The 22,225-nt window shown below is 55.6% G+C and overlaps 2 protein-coding genes across 3 annotated transcripts; one reads left to right on the top strand and one right to left on the bottom strand.

Moving 5' to 3' along the window:
* Positions 1-134: 134 nt before the first annotated feature.
* VDR (vitamin D receptor) lies at positions 135-14,149 on the bottom strand. Its single transcript, XM_059491241.1, has 10 exons — positions 14,117-14,149; positions 12,991-13,044; positions 8,513-8,663; positions 6,135-6,265; positions 3,242-3,426; positions 3,010-3,133; positions 2,406-2,577; positions 1,711-1,862; positions 1,300-1,416; positions 135-1,028 (listed from the first exon to the last, which is right to left on the bottom strand). Exons 3-10 carry the CDS (start codon positions 8,659-8,661, stop codon positions 769-771), a joined length of 1,290 nt encoding a protein of 429 aa, XP_059347224.1. The 5' UTR covers positions 8,662-8,663; positions 12,991-13,044; positions 14,117-14,149; the 3' UTR covers positions 135-768.
* Positions 14,150-17,875: 3,726 nt separating this feature from the next.
* On the top strand, positions 17,876-20,708 carry TMEM106C (transmembrane protein 106C). Of its 2 annotated transcripts, XM_059491249.1 has the most exons (7): positions 17,876-18,098; positions 18,196-18,259; positions 18,621-18,780; positions 18,861-19,001; positions 19,146-19,195; positions 19,439-19,492; positions 19,807-20,708. In XM_059491249.1, exons 1-7 carry the CDS (start codon positions 17,909-17,911, stop codon positions 19,916-19,918), a joined length of 771 nt encoding a protein of 256 aa, XP_059347232.1. In that variant the 5' UTR covers positions 17,876-17,908; the 3' UTR covers positions 19,919-20,708. The 2 variants fall into 2 exon arrangements, with proteins under 2 accessions (XP_059347232.1, XP_059347233.1); XM_059491250.1 differs by lacking the exons at positions 19,146-19,195; positions 19,807-20,708 and having other exon boundaries at positions 18,861-19,099; positions 19,439-19,485.
* The last annotated feature ends 1,517 nt before the right edge of the window (positions 20,709-22,225 follow it).

The raw sequence follows: 22,225 nt of genomic DNA, 5'->3' as shown, positions 1-22,225 counted from the left end.
GATGGATGGATGGATGGATGGATGGATGGATGGATGGATGGATGGATGGATGGATGGATGGATGGATGGATGGATGGATGGATGGATGGATGGATGGATGGATGGACGGACACACGAGCCTGGCGCTGAGTTGGTTTGCCCAAGCAGGAGTTTATTGGCCCGAGCCGGAGACCCTCCGGACACCGGGGACCCTCTTACCGTTGCTCGTGGCCCCGGGGCGCTGTCATGGCTCTTCCCAGGGCTCTGGAGCCCCCCAGCTCCCAAAGCCCCCTTGTTTCGGGTGGGTACAAGGGCCTGGAGCCGCCTCCAGAACATGGCAGGGGAAGGAGGCCAAGCTGGAATTGGGGTCCCTGCCTCATCCCAGGGGTCCTGTCCCATCCCAGCAGTCATCACCCCATCCCGCAGAGGGGTCCCGCTCCAAAGTGGGGCTGTCTCCTGGAGATGCCCCTGCTTCCCCATTCCCAGGGAGTGCAAACAAAGCTCGTCCTGCTCTTCCCTTTGAGGGTCGAGGACATTTCCCCCCTCGGGGCTTTCTCGGCTGCCTCTGGCTCATCCCAGTTCATCTCCCGGCACTTGCCCTTCCGTACATTCGCAAAAGGAAGAGATTCGGGGCAGCCCGGCCCCAAACCACCCGCGGAGATGCGGGGAAGCTGCTCCTGGAGCCGCGACCCCAGACGCCGACCCCTGCCCGGGCTCAGCTCCTCCCGCACACCCAGCGCCGGTTCCCCGTCCCGCAGGGCTGCGGGGCCGCTCCTGCCGTGCGGGCGCTCAGGAGATCTCGTTGCCGAAGACCTCGAGCAGCAGCGGCGTGAGCTGCATGCTGTGCTCGGGCTGGAAGGACAGACAGCGGTACTGCCGCGAGTGCTCCTCGTTGAGGCTGCGCAGGTCCGCCAGCTTCTGGATCATCTTGGCGTAGAGCAGGCGGCCGCCGGGCGCGGCGTGCCGGGCGCGGATGTAGCTCTGCAGCACCTCCGAGAGCCGCTCCTGCAGCGCCTCCACCCGCAGCGGCTCCCGCACGCCCGGCCGGTCTGCGGGACGGGCAGCGCTCAGGGCAGGCCCCGCTGCTGGGGGGCGACAGGGCTCTGGGGGGTTTCCCTGCCTTTTGGGGCTTTTTATGGTTTGGGGGGATCCCTCCCTTTCACCCCTTTTTAGGGTTTGGGATAATTCCCTTCCCTTTTGTCCCTTTTTATGGTCTGGGGGTTTTCCCTTCCTTTCATCCCTTTTTAGGGTCAGCCGTACTGATGGGTTTTTCCCCTCCCTTTTGTGGGTTTTTCGGATTTGGAATGGGTCTGCCCCTACCTGGGGACAGGATGCAGATGGCCATGAGCAGCACATGCTCCTCCTCGTGCAGGTTCAGCTTCTTCAGCCCCACCTGGAACTTCACCAGTGGCTCCAGCAAGGCCATGCTGTGCCCGGCTGTGGAGAGAATGGGGCCTCAGGGGGGCTCTGGAAAAGGCTCATTTTCCTCTGGAAGGGGATCTTTCCCTTTGGACTGGGATTTTTTCCAACACATTGGGGTGGCACTGGAGCCATTGAGGAGGTGGGACTGGAGACCCTGAGGTGCCACTGCAGACCTTGAAGCACCACTTGTCACCTCCCAAACCCCCAGGATTTGGGGCAGGACCCACCCCCGTTCTCAGCCAGGTGCAGAGAAGGCCCAGCAGGGGGAAAGTCAGGGAATTTCAGGATTTGGGGCTGGGGCTCCCTTACCCTGGGTGACGTCGCTGACCCTGTACTTGAAGTCGCTGCTGCCGCAGGTCCAGGACATGTCCTCGAGGGTGAAGGACTCGTTGGAGCGCAGCATGATCACCTCCATGGCGCTGCACTTGAGCAGCACGATCTGGTCCTCCACAGACAGATCCCTGCAGGAGGATTTGCCCTCTGGGTGAGGAGCGGGGCGCTCAGGGGACACAGGACAGGGCCAGAAGGAGCTGCCATCCCCAGGGTGCTCAGCTGAGGCTCTCTCCCCAGGAATTCCCATTCCAAGGTTTTTTTCATGTGCATTTTGGTCCCAAATCATGGAATGAAGAGAGCCTGAGGTGCCTTCTCAGGAATTCCCATTCCAGGGTTTTTTTCAGGTGCATTTTTGCCTCAAATCTTGGAATGAACAGAACCTGAGGCCCCTTCCCAGGAATTCCCATTCCAGGGGTTATTTAAGGTGCATTTTAGTCCCAAATCTTGGAATGAACAGAGCCTGAGGCCCCTCCTGGGCCCCTCGGGTGCTGCAGGAGCTCTGGGTGGAATCTGTGTGTGTTTTCCAGGGTACTGGAAGAAGGGGAGAACCCCAGGGAAGGGGAGAGACATAGAGCAGAGCTGGGAAGGGAACAGGGTGGAGGAATGGCTGGGAGGGGCAGCACGGGATTCCCAGGGGCAGGAAATACCAGATTTGGGATCTTCAGCCTCACCTGAATCCCGGGATCATCTTGGCAAAGCCGATCACCTTCTGGATGCTGTAGCTGACCAGGTCAGCCAGGTGTGGGAGCATGGAGAGCTGGGAGAACTCCAGGTTCACCGAGGAGCTCTCGTCCTGCTCCTCCTGCAGCGCCAGGCTGGGGAACGGCGGCGGCTCCGCGGGGTCTGCGGGGGGAAAAGCGGTGAGCACCCCAGCGAGCCCCCCCGAGCTGAGCAGAGGCTCTGGAAACGCTCTGAGCACCCCAGCGAGCCCCCCAGAGCTGAACAGAGGCTCTGGAATCCCAAATCTGGGTGGAGGAGCTGCCTTTCTGCCCCTCTGAGCCCTGGAGGGGTGAGGGGAGGGAATCTGGGGGCTTTTGAGGCCAGGTTCTCCACAGGATTCAGGGCTAGTTTGGGATCCCAGTCGGGGAATGTGGGATGAGGAAGAGGAGGAGCATGGCAGACCGTTGTGCTGGGGTTAATTTGGGCTCTGGCACAGCCCATCCCCTCCCCTGGAATTTGGGGCGGTTTGAGGTGTCACCTCCAGCCCAAGGCAGGCTCTGGGGTCCCTCCCTGGCTGCCAATCCCAGTTTGGGGCCAGGAGGAGCTGGGGCACACCTGGGAATGTGCTGAAGGCCTCGGAGCTGAAGAGATCTGAGGAATCCTCTGAGGACAGGTCCTGGGTGAGCAGGGACGAGGATTTTGTGGCCCCTCTGCTGCTGGGTTGGCTCCTCACAGGGGGCTGGGGGAGAAAACAGAGAAAACTCCTTGAGGAATGGAGCTGGCAGAGGGGTCTGTGGATTTTGCAGGGGGAATTTGAGGGATGAAAGAGATCTTTTGGGGTCAGTACCCGAAATTTGGTGAAGTCAGCATAGGTGGGGTCGTAGGTTTTGCGATGGGCCTCAAGCAGGATGTCGATGACTTTCTGTTGCTCCTCTGAGAGTTTGGGTTTGAGGCTTTCCCTCAGGGCTTCCTCTTCCTTCCTCTTCAGGATCATCTCCCTCTTCCTCTGCACCTCCTCGTCTGTAAGGATGACTGGGAGAGGAAAAGGGGTGGAACCAGGGATTAGAATGACCCCTGGATGCCACACCCAGCCCCTGGAAAATTGCTTTTGCCACCTGGAAAATCCCTTTGTGCCCCTACAACAGCTTGGCCCCGTTTCCTCCTGTGCCCAGGAGGCTTTTGGTGCTTTCAGGGGAGGCTCTGGGGGCACCGAGGCCATGCCAGCCGTGCCCCGTGCCCGTTCTGCTCCCTCCCTGTTTGCTCAGCCCTCTCAAATCCCCAAACCCTCGGCTCCCAGCTGCCACCAGGGGTGTCCAGCGCTGCTTCAGGGCAGATTTAATCTGATTTTTAAGGTCAAGGCACTCAGGGCTGGGGATTTATGGCTTTTATTGGGGTGGCGGCGCTCGGCAGCGGCCAAAGGTTGGGCTCCACGCAAGGCTGGGCCTGTTTGCTCAGGAAAAAGGAGCAGCTGAGGGCAATTTGGGCTCAAATCTTCACTTTTTTATCAATCACTCCAAGCCCTGAGCAGCCTCAGAGGGGCTGAGAGTGACAAAGGCAGCGGGGAGCTGCAGAAATCTCTGGGGTCACAGCAGAGCCCCCTCAAAGCGCTGTTTTGAGGAGGAGGAAAGGAAAAAGGAGTTCCTTTTCCTCAGCCCTTTCTGCAGGGACTGGACACCTCAGGGGCTGTTTCTGAAGTTTCTGGTGCAGGGACCCCGTGCTGGGAGGGCCAAGGTGGAATTTGGGGCGAGAGGTCAGCAGGAGGAGCTCAAGGCAAGGAGGCCTCGGCCTCGCTGGCTCCTTTGGCCCAGGGCGATTTTCCATTCTCCATTTTCCATTCCCCAGCCTTGCACAACCTCACAGGGGCCTGGGACACCTCAGGAGGGGCTGAAAGGTCACTCCCACCTCTACCATCAGGGAGGAAAATCAGGATTTTGCCATTTCCCCTTGCCAGTTTTTATTACAAAAAGCATCAGATCCACAGGGGCCTGCTCAGGGTCACCCACCCTGGTGCTGCACAGAGAGCAGGAGCTGTTAAAAAATCCTATTTTTAGCGATTATTAGAGAAGGATCCAAGGAAGCCCTGACACCCCTGAGGGACAGACACCCCTCCCTCAGCTGCAGGCAGCTGGAAGAAGGCAGGGAAGGGGTAATTCCACATTTTCTGGCCACCTAGAAAGAGGGAAAAGCCGGATTTCCCAGGCCATCCTGTGAGGAGGAGACAGGCCCTGGCTAAGAATTCCCCAATCCCAAGGCCTGGAGGGGTTTTCTCTGCCCTTCTTGTCCCCAGACAGGCAGAAAACCACAAATATTTGCCCAAGCTGGGGCCTGGAAACGCCACGTGGTGACCTGGGCCTGGCACAGGGCTGGGAGAATTGGGGTCACCAAACCCCTCAGCTGGCCAGACCCAGCTCCTCCTGCCCCAAACTGGGACAAAACCCAAATTTCAGAGGTGTGGAAGACCCCAAATTATCCCCAGCTCAAGGCTCTGCCCTGCTTCTCTTCCTCCCTACCCCACATTCCCAGCCCTGAATCCCAACACTCTGTGGAAAACAAAGCCTCAAAACCTTCCTGATTCCCTTCTTCCACCTAAAAATAACTCCAACCCTTCGTCCTCCCTCATTTTTCCAGCAGCAAAGTCCATTTTTAGCTATTTTTAGCCTGTCTGGGTCAGTTTTGGTTAATGCAGGCAGGATTTGCTAACGGGGCTGTTTACACGTTAACTCCTGTGGGGAAAACGTGGAGAAAACCTGGAGAAAACCCCCTGGAATTGCTGCCCAGCAACTTGCCAGCCCTTCCTGGGTAATTAATTGGCTGCTGGTACAAATTAAAGCACTTCCCTCATTAGAGGCTCCCAAAAAACAGGGACAGCTCCCCAGAATTTGGGGACAGACAGGGTGGGGTGCGGCCTTTTCCTCCCTCATCAACCTGCCAATCCCAAAGAATAAAATCCAGGGATTCCCATCAGGGTCATTGAAAATGTAAGCATTTTTGCCCTCACAAACACTCCAAATGCTGATTTTCTGGAGGCCCTGGGGTGACATCAGGCTGTTTAGCACATCAGAGAAAGGGCCCTACTTCCATAGCCCGAATTTCCAGCTCCATGGACACCCTGGCCACAATCTCCCAACAGAAAATGTTTGGTTGGAGCTCTCCAGGAGCACCCAGCTCCTCCCCAGCACCTCAAACATGTTTTAATTTTAAAAGCCACTTATCTCTAAATACACCCGGAGAAAACAAACATTTGGGCCACATTTGTGTGTTTGGACTGGGCTTAAAAACTGCTTTTATTCCCTCTGCTGTTGACTTAAGTCCCTGCTTTATCCCACATGGAAAAAAGGGTCAGGAAAAAAAATCTCAGAGGGAGAAGAGGAAAACCCAACCCAGCTCCATGGGGTTTGGGAAAGCTCATCCAGCTCTCCCTGTGGAGCATGGAACACACTGGAAAAGAGAATTTTCAGAGCCATTGGGAGCCATGGAGCTGATTTTCCTCAAAGAAAACCCCAGGAGAATCCATGAGAACACAACTCTGGGATGGGAAGGAATCATTAAACCAGCTCCTCTCAATCATTACCTGCTGCTTCCTCTGCCCTTTGCATCCCTGGGAGGTTCCCTGTGGCACCAGGGAGGTGGCAGAGGCACAGCCAGGGCCCCATGAGCATTCCCTGGGCTGGACACTCACATTCACAGCCCTCGCACACTCACAGTGCTTGCACACTCACTCACAGCCCTTGCACACTCACACTCCTTCATCATGCCGATGTCCAGGCAGCGTTTCAGCCGGCAGGCCTGGCAGTGCCGCCGGTTGTCCTTGGTGATGTGGCACTCCCCGCTGAAGGGACAGGTGAACATGGCCTTCCTCTTCATGCTCCTCCTGCAAAAGGGACAAAAACCCTTTTTAGGCTCCATTCCTGCTGGTTTGGCTGGTGCTCCAGACATCAGCTGGGTTGGGAGCTGCAGGCACTGCTGGGAAAGGAAAATTCCCCCCAGGGAAACACCCAAGGGTTTATCCCAAAATGGTTTGGGGGAAATGACCTTAAACCCAGCTTGATCCCCTTCCACTAAACCAGGCTGCTCTAAGCCCAGTCCAGCATGTACGTTTAAGAAGGCTTTGGGTTTAAACAGGGATTTTTAAGGCCAGGAGGGTGGAAGGATGGCAGGATTGCAGAGAAACCCCCCCCGGCAGCAAAATAAACCCGAGCTGGGGCCGTGTGGTTAAACCCAGCCGCCCTAAGCCCGGCTTTGCTGGCAGAACTGGCCTGAGCACATTTTGGGTGTGCAGGGAGAGGAATTCTCGCTGCAGGACACAGAGAAAGGAGCCTGAAAATGACAACCCTGAGCTGCAGGGAAACCACAGCGGAATGGGAACGTGGAGCCACCGGGACAAAGGGTCAGAGCCAAAATAACCCAGGGAAAAGGGTCAGAGCCTGCCAGCCAACAGGGCAGAGCCAAAACCTTCCAAGGAATAACGGCCAGAGCCAGAATTTCCAAGGACAAAGGGTCAGAACCTTCCAGGACAAAAGGTCAGAGCCAGAATCTTCCTGGGGTAAAGGGTCGGAGCCAAAATACCCCAAGGATAAAGGGTCAAGGGCAGAAACTTCCAAGGAAAAATGATCAGAATCTTCCCAGCCCAAAGGGTCAGAGCCAGAGTTTCCCAGGAAAAAGGTGGTAGATGGGATATTGGGAAGAAATTCCTCCCTGTGAGGCCCTGGAATAGAATTCCCAGAAAAGCTGTGGCTGCCCAATCCCTACAAGTGCCCAAGGCCAATACTCAGATAAAAAATGGGTCAAAAATATCAAAACTGGGTAAAAAAAAAAATCAAATAGGGGTAAAATATGTCAAATATGGGCTAAAATATCACATATGGGTAACAAAATAAAATTTTTAGTAAAATATAAAGTAAAATATTTTAAAATGGGTAAAAGAATCAAATCTGGGTAAAAATCTTCAAGATTCCCTCGCCTGCAGCCCCAGGAATTAAAAGCTGCATTTAGAAAGGGAGAGGTAAACAAAGTGGCTGCACTCTGCCCTTTCCTGACAGGAATTTGGGATTTTCAGGAATTCATCCCAGAAAAATGGATGGCAGGGCCCTGTTTTCCCCCATTCCTCCAAAACCTTTGGAATTTTGCTGCTCCAAGTGGGGAAACACAATCCCAGCACTTGGAATTCAGCCCTGGACACCCCAAAATTCCAGATTTTGGTGCACAAGAAGCTTATTTTTTTTTTCCACAAAACCCCGAGGAAAGGCCGGGAATGCACAAACAACGAGGCCTTGGAGCAGGGAAAAATATTCCCAGGGCTCAGGGCAGGCCAAAATTCCAGGTTTGGAATGAAAATTGCAGCTTGGGTGGCTCCAGAGGCTCCCAGGGTGATACCGGAGCCAGGCTGGGCTGGAATTCCATGGAAACCTTCCTGAGCCACCCATTCCCAGGCAGACTTGGGATCCCAGGGGCTAAAAATAGAGAATTCCAGGCCTCATTCCTGGCCTGGAATGAGGGATTGGTGCTGGGGAGGGCTTCAGCAGGGAGTGGGGATGGGGGCAGAACTCCCAGGGTGACCCAGAATTCCCAAGGGGGACAGTAGAATTCCCTGGAAATGCTGGATTTTGCAAAGAGCTGCTCCAGGGCATCCCCTGCCCTTCCTCATTCCCCAGTCCCAGAAGTTTTTGAGATTTTAGGGCTGGGAGTAAATCCCAATTTGTAACCCCAGGGGAGTTTTCCCACACTCCCCCCTTCTCCTGAAGCACTGCAAATCTCCCAGATCCATGAAAAACCCTGGAAAAATGGCGCAAAACCCATCCCACAAAAGAAATCAATGATTTTCCCTCCTTTTACACCATGGGAATGCAGCACCACCGGGAATTCCAGGCCTATTTCAGCACCCTGTTGGTTTCCCATTGGGACTCCCAGAGTTTTTTGGGATGGGGGGGTGCAAAGTTCCCAGATCCATGAAAAACCCTGGACAAACAGGGAAAAACCCCATCCCACAAAAGAAATAAACAATTTCCCCCCTTTACACCATGGGAACGCGGCACCACCGGGAATTCCAGCACCCCATTGGTTTCCCCTTGGGATTCCTGGGTTTTTTTGGGATGGGGCAGTCCCAGAGGCCCGGGCCCACCTGAAGAAGCCCTTGCAGCCCTCGCAGGTCATGGCGTTGAAGTGGAAGCCGGTGGCTCTGTCCCCGCAGACCCCGCAGACCCTGGGCACGCCGCGCTCGCACTCCCCGGCGGCGTCGGCCACCGAGGTGCTGCAGGCGCCCAGGTCCATGGCTGCGAGCGGAAAAAATGGAATTCGTCACCAATTTTCTATTAATTCCACCCCATCTGGGGCAAAGTCAGGGGCTCAGTGTAAAATTATCCCTAAAATCTAGGAGTTTTCCTTGCATTCCCCCTGATTCGGGTAAGGAATTTTTATTCCCATTGGCTCTGGGCATTAAAACCACCCAAAAAAATTCCAATAGATTTTTGGGATTCTGGAATGCTGGGAAAGCTCTGGGGTTGGGAGAGGCTCACTTAACAACCCCAAGGCTCATTAAAAATTCCCGGTGCCTCTGGAATGTTTTCCTTTAAAAAAAGGAGAGGAAAAAAGTGCTTTTTTCCCATTCCAAACCCTCCCAATTCCCAAATTCCAGCTGCACCTTTAAATCACTTAAATCCCATTAAACTCCCAATTAAATAATTCCCTCTGCTTTGGGGCTGTTTTCCAGGGATTCCTGAGGGGGATTCTGGGCCAAGATCTGGATTTGGGGAATTTCCTCGGACAGCATTCCCAGCTCTCCTCTGCCACCATTCCCAACCAAAGCCTGGATTTTCACCTTCATTCCTTTAATTCCTTTGGAATTTTGTTTTCATTTGGATTTTCCCAGCTGGGCTTTGGGGTTGGGGCTGAGCTGGAGGATCCCTAGACAAAGAATTCCCAAAACCCCACAGGAGCCGCTGCACTGGGACATTCCAGATGAATAAAAATCCATGGAAAGCCAGGAGAGGGAAGGGGTGAAAGTTTCCCAACGGAATCGGAGCAAAGAGCAGGGACGGATCCAACGCCCCTGGGAATTCCAGCTGGGAAAAACGAGCCTGGCAACTCCAGAGCTCCCAGCCCTGGCACAGGAGGGAACTCCGGGGTGAGGAATTTGGCACCCACAGATCCTGGTTTTCTCTCTGGTTTTCTCCCATAAAAAATTGGGAATATTCCAGGTTAGCCCCTTGGACTGCCATTCCCTGGGCTCCAAACACATCCCACTGCTCCTTCTAAATGGGAAAATCCAACTGAGCCCAGCTTTTCCTGGGATTTTACCCCAAAAAAAGATACCTCCAGCACCACTGTGGTCATTCCATGGAGAAGCCTTCCCCCCTTTCCAAGGAAAAATTTAAAAAAAAATCAAGGAATGGGAATTTTTCCCACAGAGTCTTCCCTGGTGTCTCCTGAACCCTTCCTGGATTTCCTCCTCCTGCCCCAAATCCTTCCCCTAGCTCCTTTATTTCCTAATCCCTAATTCCAGGCTGTCCAATTCCTTCCTCTTGTATCCCAGACAAAATCCGGGGAAGGCTGACAGGCAGAAGCTGCCCCTGCTTGTGGGAAATTCCAGAACTCCTCCGGAGCTTCTCCCTGGATTTCGAAATATTCCCAAACAGGTTTTTGCTCTGTCACCCTCCGGAGAGAGAAAGCCACCCCGGGAAAACACAATTCACAGGAATTTTCAACACGGATTTTTATTTTTTTTACCATTTCCAGCCTCCCTTGGGGCTTGTTTTTTGCTCCAGAGGGAGGAAAATTCCAGCAAAATTCCAGCACAATGCTCCTGAAATCTGCCCTGAAAACAGGGACTGGGGAGAGGAGCTGGAATTTGGGGAATTTCAACCTTAATTCCCGGGATTGGAGCGAGGATTATCTGAAGCTGCTGGGACAGGATCCCTGGGAAGGTTTAGGGTGCATTTTAAGGAAAATTCCTCATCCAGAGGGTGGAAAAGCTTCCCAGGGAATGGACAGGGCCCTGAGGCTGCTGCAGCCCGAGGAGTTTTTGCAGAATGCTCGTGGATATTTGGGATTTTTGTGTCCAGTGTAGGGCCAGGGGTTGGAGGGGATGATCCCAATTTGGGATTTTCCAGGATTCCAAGGAAGAGTCTGGATTCCATGGCCTTGGGATTCCACATGGGGTCAGGGCCTTTCCAAGAATGAAACAGCCCCAAAATCCCAATTTTTGTGCCCTGTCCCAAGCAGTGTCCCCAGGGCCACCCTGGGCAGCAGCAGGACACAAATCCAGGTTTTCCCTATGGAATTCTTAGAGGGTCCCAGTCCCTCAGGAAGGGATTGTAGAGCCCAAGACTCCCTCAGGAGGAAATGGGAAAAGACCCCATAATTCCAGAAAAACTGCGCTGGGAAGGGCTCTCCCTATGGAAAAATTCCCAAAGCAGAGGTGGAAGGGCAGCACCAGCCCCATACTGAGGAGTAAAATCCTCTTTTGTGCTGGAAACAGCCCTGGCGAGGTGTGGAGCCACACAGGCAATTCCCAGGAAATCTGGGATTTGCTGTCCCCTCCCAGGTGAGCCCAAGGCCAGGAGACACGTCCTAAAAATAGAGCTGGGCCTTGTCAGAATTTTGCTGGAATTTTGCTGATTTTTGGAGCAGGGAATTTAAAATCTGGAGTTAAAAGCTGGAGCTGGGGATTTATGGGGATGGGAGGGATATTTGGGGGGAGGAACGGATTTTAGGGAGCTCCCTGGGGCAGCAAAGAGCCCAGATCCCTGTCTGTCCCTTCCCTAGGATGTGCCCGCTGGAAAAGGGAATTCTCATTCCCCAGAACCTCGACCTGCCCAAGGAGGGAGGAGGAGGAGGAGGAGGGGATGATGCAGCAGCCAGAGCTGTTGCTGCCTGGAATTGGGAAATTGGAGCAGCAGCCACGCCTGGGGCACGGAGAAGGTGGGAGAACCCTCAGGAAACGGCTCCAACTTTTCCAGAGAAAAACGAGGGAGGCTTCGTGTGCCAGAAATGCCCTTTTCCACCCAGGGGGAAGCAGGAACAGGATCAGGAACGGCTCCAGGCCAGGAGAATCCCTGCCCAGGAGAGCCCGAAGCAGCTCCTGGGGTTCCTGGGAAAGAGGAAACGCCTTCGGGCGCCCGGATAAAAATCCAGGTGTTGTTTTCCACCCTTTTCCGTTTATTAGCGGGGAAAAAGGGCGAGGGTTGACCTGATAAGGGCCGAGATAAGAGAAATGGGCCCAAGGAGGAGCTGAGTCAGCAGAGGCTGAAAATGAGGGGGTGGCACTGGGGACATCCTGGCAGTGCCACCCCTGGCACGTTTTTGTTCCACTCACACCTCAGTTTAATCCTAATTTCCCTGGATTTTGCTCCCCTTGCTTTCCTCAAATTTTCCCTGGATTCTTTGCTCCTCTCACCCCTCACTTTCACCATCATCTCCCTGAATTTATTTATGTTCTTTTTAATTCCCAGAACCATTTCCATTCCCATTCCTCTCCTTTTCAGGCTTCTATTTGCATCCCAGCCCACCTCCAAGTGGGATTTTCCCTCTCTCAATCCCTGACAATTCCAGAATTTCCCCTCAGGGAGCTCAGGCCAGGCTGGCTCTGCTTTGGCTCAGCCACAAGAAGTTAAAAATTATTCTCTGGAGCAGGATTAGCCATTAAATGGGGAAAAAACACCTGGATTTTCCATTTATTCCTCCCTAAACACAGCGGGATTCAGGGAAACAAACCTCAGCCATGATCCCAGGCGTGTTTTTACCTGGGAAAAATCTGATTTTTGGGATTTTTGTTATTGCTAGGACATCTCAGTCCTGATCTGGTCACACCCTGGAGATCTGGGGCAGACATCTCCTATCACCCTCATCATCATCTGCATCATCATATCCCAGATTTTCCTTGCTCCAGGACTCCAGAGGGAACCAAATCTCACCCTGGAAATTTTTCCCCTTTATTTCACCCCATTTCCACCAGGTCCAGCCCAACATCGGGGCTTTTTAAAACTTCATTTACACCATTTTTGCTCCCCTTGGTTTCCCCATATTTCCCTGGATTTCTCTCCATTCATCCTCGGGTTTAATCTTAATTTCCCTGGATTTTTCTCCCCTTACTGCTCGATTTCCCTGGATTTAATCTTAATGTCCTGGGATTCCTGTCCCCCTTGATTTCCCCATCACTTCCCTGGATTTTTCCTCCCTCTTCCCTGGGTTTAAACCCCAATTTCCCGGGATTTTCGCTCCACTCACACCTTGCTTTCCCCATCACCTCTCTGGATTTTTGCTCCCCGCGGTTTCCAGGGATTTTTCCCGGGTTTGACCGCAATTTAAACTGCAATTTCCCGGGATTTTCGTGTCCCGCCGCAGCCGCGGCTCCTTCCCCGGCCGGAGGAAGATGAGTCACGGGCGGCTCGGGGGGAGGAGGAGGAGACGCCGCAAAAACGTCGCTTCTCCCGAAAACCTCTTTCCGAGAAAAAACACCCAACTTTTCTCAAAGCTCCAGCCTTGAAGAGGAGAGGAAGGAGCGGCTCAGCCGCCTCTGCCGACCCCAAACCGCCCCAAAAACTCTTTTGGGATGCCCAGAGAGGATCCCTCAATTCCTGGTGCATAAAAATCCCCCCGTACCTTGATTTTCCTGGGGCTGGCACGGCTCGGGATCCTCCGAAATATGGGAAGGCGCTGGGGAATCAAGAAGTAAGGTGATTAATGCCGTGTCGGGGGGCTCAGCTTCCCCCCAACCCCCCCCCCCCCCAAAAATCCCGAACTGGGACTTTGAACGTGGGTTTAAATGGGGTGCTTAATCATGAGAGCAGCCAAAAACCCCAAAATCAGCCTTACAGGAAACGCTAAAATCGCCTTACAGGAAGCCCTAAATTCACATTGACACCCCCACGGCAGCCAGGAACCCCAAAATCACCTTACAGGAAGCCCTGAATTCACACGAACACCCCACGGCACCCCGGAATTTCCCGGTTTCGAAGGCCCCCCAAAAAGGGGGCGCCCCAGAGGGGGGAGGACAATGGTGCCTTTCCGGGATGTGGCGACGCCCCGGAACAGCCCAGAACTCCCGGATTACTGGGGGTGCTCGGGGCTGAGCCCCCCAAAACGGGATGGGGACACCACAACCCCAAGGGGATCCGAATTTTGGCAGGGAAAGCCCCAAAGCTCCCAGTTTAGGGAGTCACGGGGTGGGGGGGGGGGCACAGGGGACCCCCGACACCTCCCAGGGCACCGGGAAGGGGGGGGGGGGTCAGACACACACGGGACCCCCAAAGCAGCACGGGAACGGCAAACCAGGAAGCACCGGGGAGCCTCAGCGCCCGGCCCGTGCCGCTGCTGCCACCGGGGACAGCCCGGGAGCTGGGAACCATCCCGCCACCCCCGGGGCCCCCGCACCGCTCCCGCACCCCCGGTTCGCCCGCAGCGGTCGCCCCCGTGTCCCGGGGAGCGCCGGTGGCACGGCCGGGGCGGCGGGCGCGGAGAACGGCTGGGCTTGGCCGGCCCCGGTGTCCCCTGTCCGGGACCTGAGCCCCGGTGTCCCCCTGTCCCCTGCCCAGCACCTGAGCCCCTGCCTCGGTGTCCCCGGTACCTCCGCTGTCCCTTGCCCAGTACCTGGTCCCCGGTACCGGTACCTGAGCCCCAGCCCCGGTGTCCCCTGTCCCGTACCGGTAACTGAGCCCCGGCCCCGCCGTCCCTGTTGAACCCCCTGCCCGGTACCTCGGCCCCGGTGCCCCCTGCCCGGTACCGGTACCTGAACCCCGGCCCCGCTGCCGCCCCCAGCCCGCCCGCTGCCGCCTTTTGCGGGGAACCGGCGCCCCCGGCCCCGCCCCTGCCTGCGCAGCACCGCCTTGGCCCCGCCCACACGGGCCATATAAGGGCAGGGATGGGGGCGGTCACGGCGAAGGGGGCGTGGCGAGAATTTCACGTGGCCCCGGTAGCGCGGGGGCTTCCCCGGAGGGTTCCGGACCCCGCTGACCACCCGGTGCCCACCCGGATTCCCGCTGACCACCCGGTGCCCACCCAGCCCCGCTGCCCACGCGACCTCTCTCCCCCACCCGGGAGCGCCCCGAAGGGCAGGGCACTCTTGGGGCGCCAGCGCCCGGCGCTCCGGGGGCTGCCACCCCTCCCGAAAGCCCGGTGGGCTCGGGCAGCCGATCCAGCTCCCAGTGAGTGCCCGGTGCTGCACCGGGACAGAATGAATGCCGCCGGTACCGGAGTGCCACCCCCAGCACTCCCGGCTCTTTGCAGGCTCCGGCTGCTCCTGCTGTCCCCTCAGAGCCCGAGGGTGAACCCGGCCTGGGGACCCGCAGGACACCTGGATTTGGCTGCTCCTGAAGGATCTGAGAGTATTTGGGATAGATCGAGAACCGACCTAGGCCATCCAAAATCCTCTTATTGGTGGCTTGGAATGTTGGATTTTGGGCAGAGCCAGCTCAGCCCACCCCAACCCAGGATTGGGCACTCTGCAATCTAAAAAATCGGGATATTCGGCAATTTCCCAATTTCCTTCCTCAAATCCCCACCCGGGTGCAGCCACCTGCAGCACCTAATAAAGCAGCGAGAGAGCTCCCAGAGAACCCCTGCTGCTGCCGCTCCAGGGTTTATCGGGTGTCCCCTAAACCCAAAATCCCGGGAGCAAACGAGCCCCCGGCGCAGCAGAGCCCCCGCAGCCGCGGGCACCGGGTTCAGCCGCCGCGGTTTGCGTGGGGAAAACGCTTCGAAATCGCCTTTAAATTGATTTAATGAGGCCGAGGAGGGGAAAACAACGTCTGGGAAGAAATGGGAGCTCATCAGAGGCAATTTCGTGGCGCGGAAGGATTTCGGGAGAATGGTGGAAGCTGCTCATTCCCATCCCGGCTTTTGGGGTTATCTTTTCATGCCAAAAAAATGTCCCAAAATCTTCCAAGGCTTTTCCCCACTGGCACGGCCATGCCAGCGAGACGCGTTTTCCATACAAATTTTTACATTTTTCCCATCGGGAATTTGTGTCCCCCGAGCTCTGGGGAAAGTTTGTGGCCGAGGAGGGTTTGAATTCCCTCCCTCTCTCCTGATTCCCTGCTGCTTTTCTGCCCTCAATTCACCCGGCACGAAGGGTTTGGGGCCAAATCCCGGCTCTGCTCGGCATCCCCGGGACAGCCGGCACGGGCAGAATTCGGGAGGATTTAATTCCTGCACGGAATTTCATTCCTTCTTGTAAATCCCAAGAGCTGTGAGCGGCAGCCGCGGTTTTTGTGCTGCTCCAGCCTGGAAAAAGGGATCGGCGGGGCTGGGAGAGGAGGAGGAGGATGGCCCGGGGATGTGGAGTGGCAGGAAGTGGGATCTCCCGATCTTCATGGAATGGTTTGGGCTCGGAAGGGACCTTCGGGACCGTCATTGCCACGCCCGCAATTGTCCCTGCACGGGGCTTGGAGCCCCTGGGAGGGCGGCACCTGTGGGACAAACGGGGCTGGATGAGCTCCAAGATCCCTCCCAAAAAATCCTGCGATTCCACGATCCCGTTTCAGGGCTCAGAAATCCCTGAAGGACACATGGAAAGCAGGGGGAAAGCCCCAGCCCGGTATTTCCCGGTCCTTGGAGCAGTGATCCGTCATCCCGGGGCTGGGTCCGGGCTCGCCCCATCCCGGGAGAGCGGAGATTTCCCGGGAAGCGCTTCCACAATCCCGCCTGCTGGCTGGAAAAGGGGCTTTTCCCCCTTCCACCCATTCCCGCTGGGTTTGGGGGCAGAAAAAATCTGCTAAAAAACCCAGGATCTAACCCAGGACGCGACAGGAGGCGAGGGGAGGCTGCGGGGGGAATTTTCGCTTCTTTCCCTGCTCTGGGGATTCTCTGCGGGGTCGAGCTCGTCCCAAGGGACTGGCAGGGATTTCTGCTTTCCCAATCCCTCTTCCTTCTCCTTTCCCAGCCCTTCTTCATGCCGCAGCCCCCGGGACGGTGCGGGAAGGAAGGAGAGCAGGGAATTCTTCCCCCCCGCCTGAAATTTCGCTCCTGGGAAGGAGAGAATAAATGATCCATAAAATTTCCATGGGATACGTCTCCCGCGGTCGGGCAGGAGGTGCCTCTGGAGCTCGCAAAATATTTTAATTTTGCCATTAAATTTATTTTGGTAGTTTGGATAATTGGGAGGGGTTTCTTTTCCCATCGTTTTTCTCTGGGGTGTGCTGGGGGAAAGTCCCACGGGAGGGAATTTATTGAAGGAAAACGGACCCGGGAGCTGTCGGGGCTGGGGGAAAGGTGGGAGGGAATGGCCTGGGGGCGTTTCCCCAGAAATTGAGGGGGGCTGGAGGTGATGCTGGGCTGGACCGGGACAGGGGGCTCGGACCGCTCGGGACCGCTCCGGATGGGGACAGGGGAGCTCGGACCGCTCGGGACCGCTCCGGACCGGGACAGGGGGACTCGGACTGCTCGGGACCGCTCGGTGCCGGTGTGGGCCCGCTCCGTGCTGGGAGCAGGGCTCTCCCACTGGTGCGGCCCGAGTCTGTACTAGTGTGAGGGGGCTCATACTGGGACAGCGATCCCCAAACTGCGGCGCCTGAGCGCCACACTGGTTCAAGCTTCCCCCCCCCACCGCGCATGCGCGCTCATGACGGGACACCCCCCCCCCCCCCCCCCCCCCCCGCCGCGCGTACGCGCGCGAGTTACGTCACGCCCTGCCTTGCCCCGCCCTGCCACGCCCAACCGGAATCACGACTTGCTTCTGCGCGTGCGCGAATCTGACCACGCCTATCACATGCAAATGAAGGGTGTGGTCACTGACCACACCCCTGACAATTGGCGCGTGCGCTTTGGGTTAAATGACGGGGCGTGGCTCTCTATACTCCGCCCTACACTGTCACGTTTGTCCCACTAGATGGGCGTGGTATTGGTAACCCCGCCCATCTCACGTGATGAAAATAAATATGGGCGGGGTCATATGAGTCTCCGCCCACGCCCACCTCTCTCAGTTGCCATAGCGACGGCGGCTGCGCGCGGGGACGGGGGCGGGGCCACGGCGGCGGCGGGAGAGGGGCGCCCCCTGGCGGAGAGCGCTGAGGGAAGGGGTCTGTGAGGGACGCGCCGGGACACGGGGGCTCTGAGGGAGGGGGTCCCGAGGGTGGGAGTCTGTGAAGGGGAAATTCCTGAGGGAGGGCGTCTCTGAGAGAGGGGATCTTCAAAGGGCGGTTCCTGAGGGAGGGGGACCTTGAGGATGAGGGAGTCTCTGAGATGGGGTCCACAGTGGGGCCTGTTCCTCTCGGGGGGTCTCAGGGGCTCTGAGCTGTTCCTGAGGGGACGCGCCGAGCCCCGGGGCTGTGTTTTGGGGCGGGGGCTGCCTGAGGAGATGCTGCTCTCAGTGGAGGAGGGGGTGCCTGGGCAGCGCTGGGTTTTGGGCAGCTGGAAATGGAGCCCATCAAGGTGTCCCCTTCTCCAAGGAAGCCCCTTGTGGATGGGGACACTTTGTGGTGGCTTTGGGACTGTGGCTTAGAAATGGCTCAAAACCCCCTTCAACAGCCCAGAGCTGCTCCTGCCGCCTGTCCCAGGTGACACAGCCGTCCCCATCACCGCCACCATGGGCTCTGTGCGTTCCCTGTCCGCCGCCAGCACCGCCCCGAGCCGCAGGAAGGCCGAGGCTGAGGAGGAGGAGGTGTTGGTCAGCCAGGAGCCCGTGCAGGATGGGGCCAAGAGTCCCTACATGGAGTTCACGGGCCAGGACAGCATCACCTGCCCCACCTGCCAAGGCACCGGCCGCATCCCCTCAGGTGGCTGCTCCTCTGGGGCCTAAAATCCCCAAAATCCAGCTCTAAACAGCAAAAAAAGAGTCACTTTTTAATGTGTTATTCCCAATTTGCTTCCCAGAGCAGGTGAACGAGTTGGTGGCTCTGATCCCCTACAGCGACCAACGGCTTCGTCCTCAGAGAACGTAAGGGAGGAGTTCTTTTATTGCTTTAGGGGCTGTTTCTGTTTTCACCCCAAAATATAGGCTTTAAAGTGTGATTTTAAATATTTCTACCATGAGTACCACGAACTCACTTCCACCTTCCATCCCCTCACTGGAGTTTTGGGAGCAACTGCAAAAAGACCCCAAAATGCTGCTTTGGTTGCTCATTACCCAACCCCAAATGTGCAAAGGGAGGATTTTGAGCCATCTTGATATTAAAAATGTGACAGCAGCTCTTGGGTGCCTCTTCCAAGGAAACCAAACGTGGGGTGGGGTATTTTAGGATCCGAATCTTGCAGATGAGGTGAAGAATTTTTTTTTTTTTTTTTTTTTTTTTCCCCAGGAAACTCTATGTGCTGCTCTCAGTGCTGCTCTGCCTGCTGCTGTCTGGCCTGGGGGTTTTCTTCCTGTTCCCCCACTCGGTGCTGGTAGACGATGATGGCATCAAAGTGGTGCAGGTGTGGTTTGACAGGAAGAACTCCGCTGTCCTCCTGGCCATCACGGTAAAGTTTCCATGGATTTGGGAAAACAAACCCGCAGGGGAAGGAGCCAGCGAGGTCAGGGTTGTTTTTGTTCCCTCCAGGCCACGCTGAGGATCAGGAATTCCAACTTCTACTCGGTGGCAGTGAGCAGCCTGAGCAGCCAGGTGCAGTACATGAACACCGTGGTGGGCAGGCAGCAGCTCACCAACGTCTCCAGCATCCAGCCCCTGAGGGACAAACTGGTACTGACTGGGAGCTCTGCGAGTTCACCTCGTGATTTCAATGCCCAGGGGCCACAGCTGCTTTTGCTCTGTGCACTCCCTCAGAAATGGGGTTGAAGGTGATGAAGCTGCACTGAAATCTGATTTTTTTCCGCTCTGTTGCAGGTGAATTTCACCGTGAAGGCAGAGCTGGGTGGATCCCTGTCCTATGTGTAGTAAGGATTTACTGCTCCTTGGAGATACCTGGGGAGGGAGAGGGTTGGAGCTGCTTTGATTAAAATTTGGGGAATTAATTGTAAGTCACTTTTCCTGCTCAATTCCTTTGCCAGGAATTTTCTCAAGGTGCTGTGAGATGGTTTTGTTAACACCAAAGTGAAAAATACCAGCTGGAGCTGCCAAAAAAATCCCAAATTCCTCAAGTTTCTCACTTGCTGACCAATTTCCTTGATCTTTTCCAGTTTTTTCTGCACTTTGCCCAAGGTGAAGGTCCACAACATCGTGATCCTCATGAGGTGGGTGCCGCTCCTGGAGCTCTTTTCCCACCTTAAAGATTCTGTTCTGTGGTTCCTGAATCCCTGGGGAACTCCAGCCACGGATTTGGGCCCTATGGAGAAAATCCTGCTTGGATTTTTCCCCAAATTCACCTCAGGGTCAGGTTTTAATCCAGCCCAGGGTGGGTAAATATGGGGTGGAGCACACAGCTCCTTCCCGAGGCTGCAATCCTCACCTTTTCACCAAAACCCGCCGGAATTTGGGGTGTTTTTTTTGAGGAAAAGAGGAGTCTGTGATGAATCCAAACCTCTGAGTTGTCCCTTTGCCCTGCCAGGACCTCGGTGAGGCTCTCCTACATCGGCCACAGCGCCCAGAGCACCCTGGAGACCTTCCACTACCTGGACTGCAGCTCCAACTCCACGGCGCCGGCCCGGGGGACGCCCTGAGGGCACCGCGGGGACCGCGAGTGGCTCTGCGGGGACAGACGCGGCGCCTCCTCTGCCGCCCTGCCGGGGGTGCTCCTTCCCTTCCTTCCTGCCGAGGAATCCGGAGCCGAGGGCTGAAATCCCAGAGATTTGCAGTGGTTTGCACCTGTTCTGGAAGCTTGGCACCGTCAGGGTGTTTTGGGGTGAATTGATTTAATTTTTGAGAGTGAATGGGTTTAGTTTTTTTCAGGGAAAATGAGTTTGTTTTCCTGCTCAATGGTGGCAGCACCTCAAGACCCCAAAAAAGAGAGAATTCCCACCTGGCATGAGCCTCTGTTACACCCTTGGAAGGAGCCAAAGGAACCCAAATCTTTGGAATAAATTTCTCCCTCATTTTCCCCCTGTGGCTCCGACCCCTTTGGCATCCAGAGGCTCTTCCCTGGGGTTTGAAATCCGGGAATTTGCTGCTTTTTGTGCTCCACTTCCCAAAGCAGCGGGGATTGGAGGGGGTTCTGTGGGAGGCTGGGATTCCAAGGCCTCCCTGCCGGGAGCTGGACATTCCTGCCAGCCGCTATCCCGAGCAAAGCCCAGCTGCCAGCCCGGCCCCCGCAGCCCTTTGGCATTTTGCCCCTTTTTGGGAGGTTTCTTCTGGAATTTCAGCCCTCCTTTCCCGTGGGATTCGGGAGCCAGACACAGCTACATGGGAGGGGATCCTTCCTCAATGGGAAAATTACTGGATTTTGGGGTGACAGTGGCACAAAATCCACACTCTGCTCCCTTTTCCAGCAAGAGATTCCTGTCCCTGCAGCATTTGTAGGGCTGAATTCTTCTGAAATCAATAAACCTGATTTGGATCTTTCCATGTGCTGTTCTTTATTTTTTTTAAAGAAAAGCTCTGGATTTGTCCTAAATCCAGTGCTCTGCTGGGGTTGCTCCTGTGGTGTTTTTTGCCCAAAAATCCCTGTTTTGCTGATGGATTTCCGCAGAATCCCAGAATGGGTTGGGGGATGCTAAAACTCCTCCCCAGTGATGGGGAATCCTCTGGGAATTCCATCCTGGGGCCTCCCTCCCCTCACAGGGAGAAATTCCTTCCCCGAGTCCCACCCAAACCTCCGGACCCCAGTGGGAAGCCCCTCCCCACGTCCTGTCCCTCTGTCCTTTATCCCAGGTCTGTCCCGGCTCTCCTGAGAGGTCACCCTGGAGCCTTCCCTTCTCCAGGCTGGAAAATCCCATTTTTCCCAGCCCTTCCCAGGAATTTTGGGGGGAAAATGAGGGGGGAAAAAACTTGACCAGGTTCCTGTCCCCAGCTGGGACCAGTGCCCAGAATCCCAATCCCAACCTCCTTCCCCGGTGACCAATTCCCACTGAGTTTTCCCTTTTTTTTAGGAAAAGGAAGAAATCCCAAACTTTGCTTTGTCTCCATTTTCTTCCCCTCCTGGCTGGGTTTAATCCTGATTTTCTGGGGGCCTCCCCTCATTCCCTTTCCCCCTCTTTGCCCCCAGCCCCATCCCACTTTTCCAAGGATCCTGGAGGGTTTTTTGGGGGGGCAGCCCCCAGGAGGGACCCCCGAATTTTCTGCTTGGCTGCACCAGGAGGGGAAAGATTTGACCCCAAACCCTTGGTGCAGAGCCCCCATCATTAGGAGAGCGTCTCAAAGGGCACTTTTGGGTGGAAAATCCTCTTTAATCCCCCAATCCTCCTTAATGAATTTCCCCTGCCAATGTTTTGGTGCTTGGCCACAACTGGCAGCTGCTGCACTTGAAGCTGGGAGGGTTTAAAACTCAAATTCTACCCCAAAATGGCTTTTTTAAAGCTGTTTTTAAAAATCTTCTTGTTATAATTTCTCCAAGAGAAGCTTTGCCATCCACAGAGGCAAAAAGAGGAGTTTTGACCCAAAAGAATTGGGGTGAAACTCAGGAATTCCTCATCCAGGAGCTGCCTGGGGCCTCTTGCAGGAGAGATCTGAGCAGGTTTGGGCCTCTTCGGGGTCACTGGGCTGATTTTTGTCAAGATCATTAAAAAAATCCCATTTCTGAGCTTTTTGCTTGTAATGAACAGCCTGGTGAGGAGAGGAATTTCCATGTGGGATTTTTTGTGGCACAGCAAGAGTGGAGTCTCCTACTTCCAGTGCTGCAAAACAGCCCTAAAATTGAGTTTTTGCAGGTAGAAAACAGGATAAAATTTGTAGGGAGGAGGGGACAGTTGCCCCTTGCCCTGGTGACACCGAGATTGTCCCAATCCTAATTATAGGACAAGAATTCCACAATTAAATCTCCTGCTTTTCCAAAAGTTTCTACTTCAAAATTTTTCACTTTCAAATTTTTCCTT

This window comes from Ammospiza nelsoni, chromosome 32, assembly GCF_027579445.1.
Source record: "Ammospiza nelsoni isolate bAmmNel1 chromosome 32, bAmmNel1.pri, whole genome shotgun sequence".
NCBI lineage: Eukaryota > Metazoa > Chordata > Aves > Passeriformes > Passerellidae > Ammospiza > Ammospiza nelsoni.
The sequence above is the reverse complement of the archived record's forward strand: the minus strand, read 5'-3'. Positions and strand labels throughout refer to the sequence as shown.

Bases quoted from the DNA above. Each gene is read 5' to 3' on its own strand.
- VDR (XM_059491241.1), bottom strand. From the start codon at position 8,661: ATGGACCTGGGCGCCTGCAGCACCTCGGTGGCCGACGCCGCCGGGGAG. The intron at 3,134-3,241 runs GTACTGACCCCA...TTTCTCCCCCAG, and splicing joins CTGACTTCACCAAATTTCGG to CCCCCTGTGAGGAGCCAACC. The intron at 1,863-2,405 runs GTGAGGCTGAAG...ATCCTCCTGCAG, and splicing joins AAGATGATCCCGGGATTCAG to GGATCTGTCTGTGGAGGACC.
- TMEM106C (XM_059491249.1), top strand. From the start codon at position 17,909: ATGGGCTCTGTGCGTTCCCTGTCCGCCGCCAGCACCGCCCCGAGCCGC. The intron at 19,196-19,438 runs GTAAGGATTTAC...GATCTTTTCCAG, and splicing joins GGATCCCTGTCCTATGTGTA to TTTTTTCTGCACTTTGCCCA. The intron at 19,493-19,806 runs GTGGGTGCCGCT...TTGCCCTGCCAG, and splicing joins AACATCGTGATCCTCATGAG to GACCTCGGTGAGGCTCTCCT.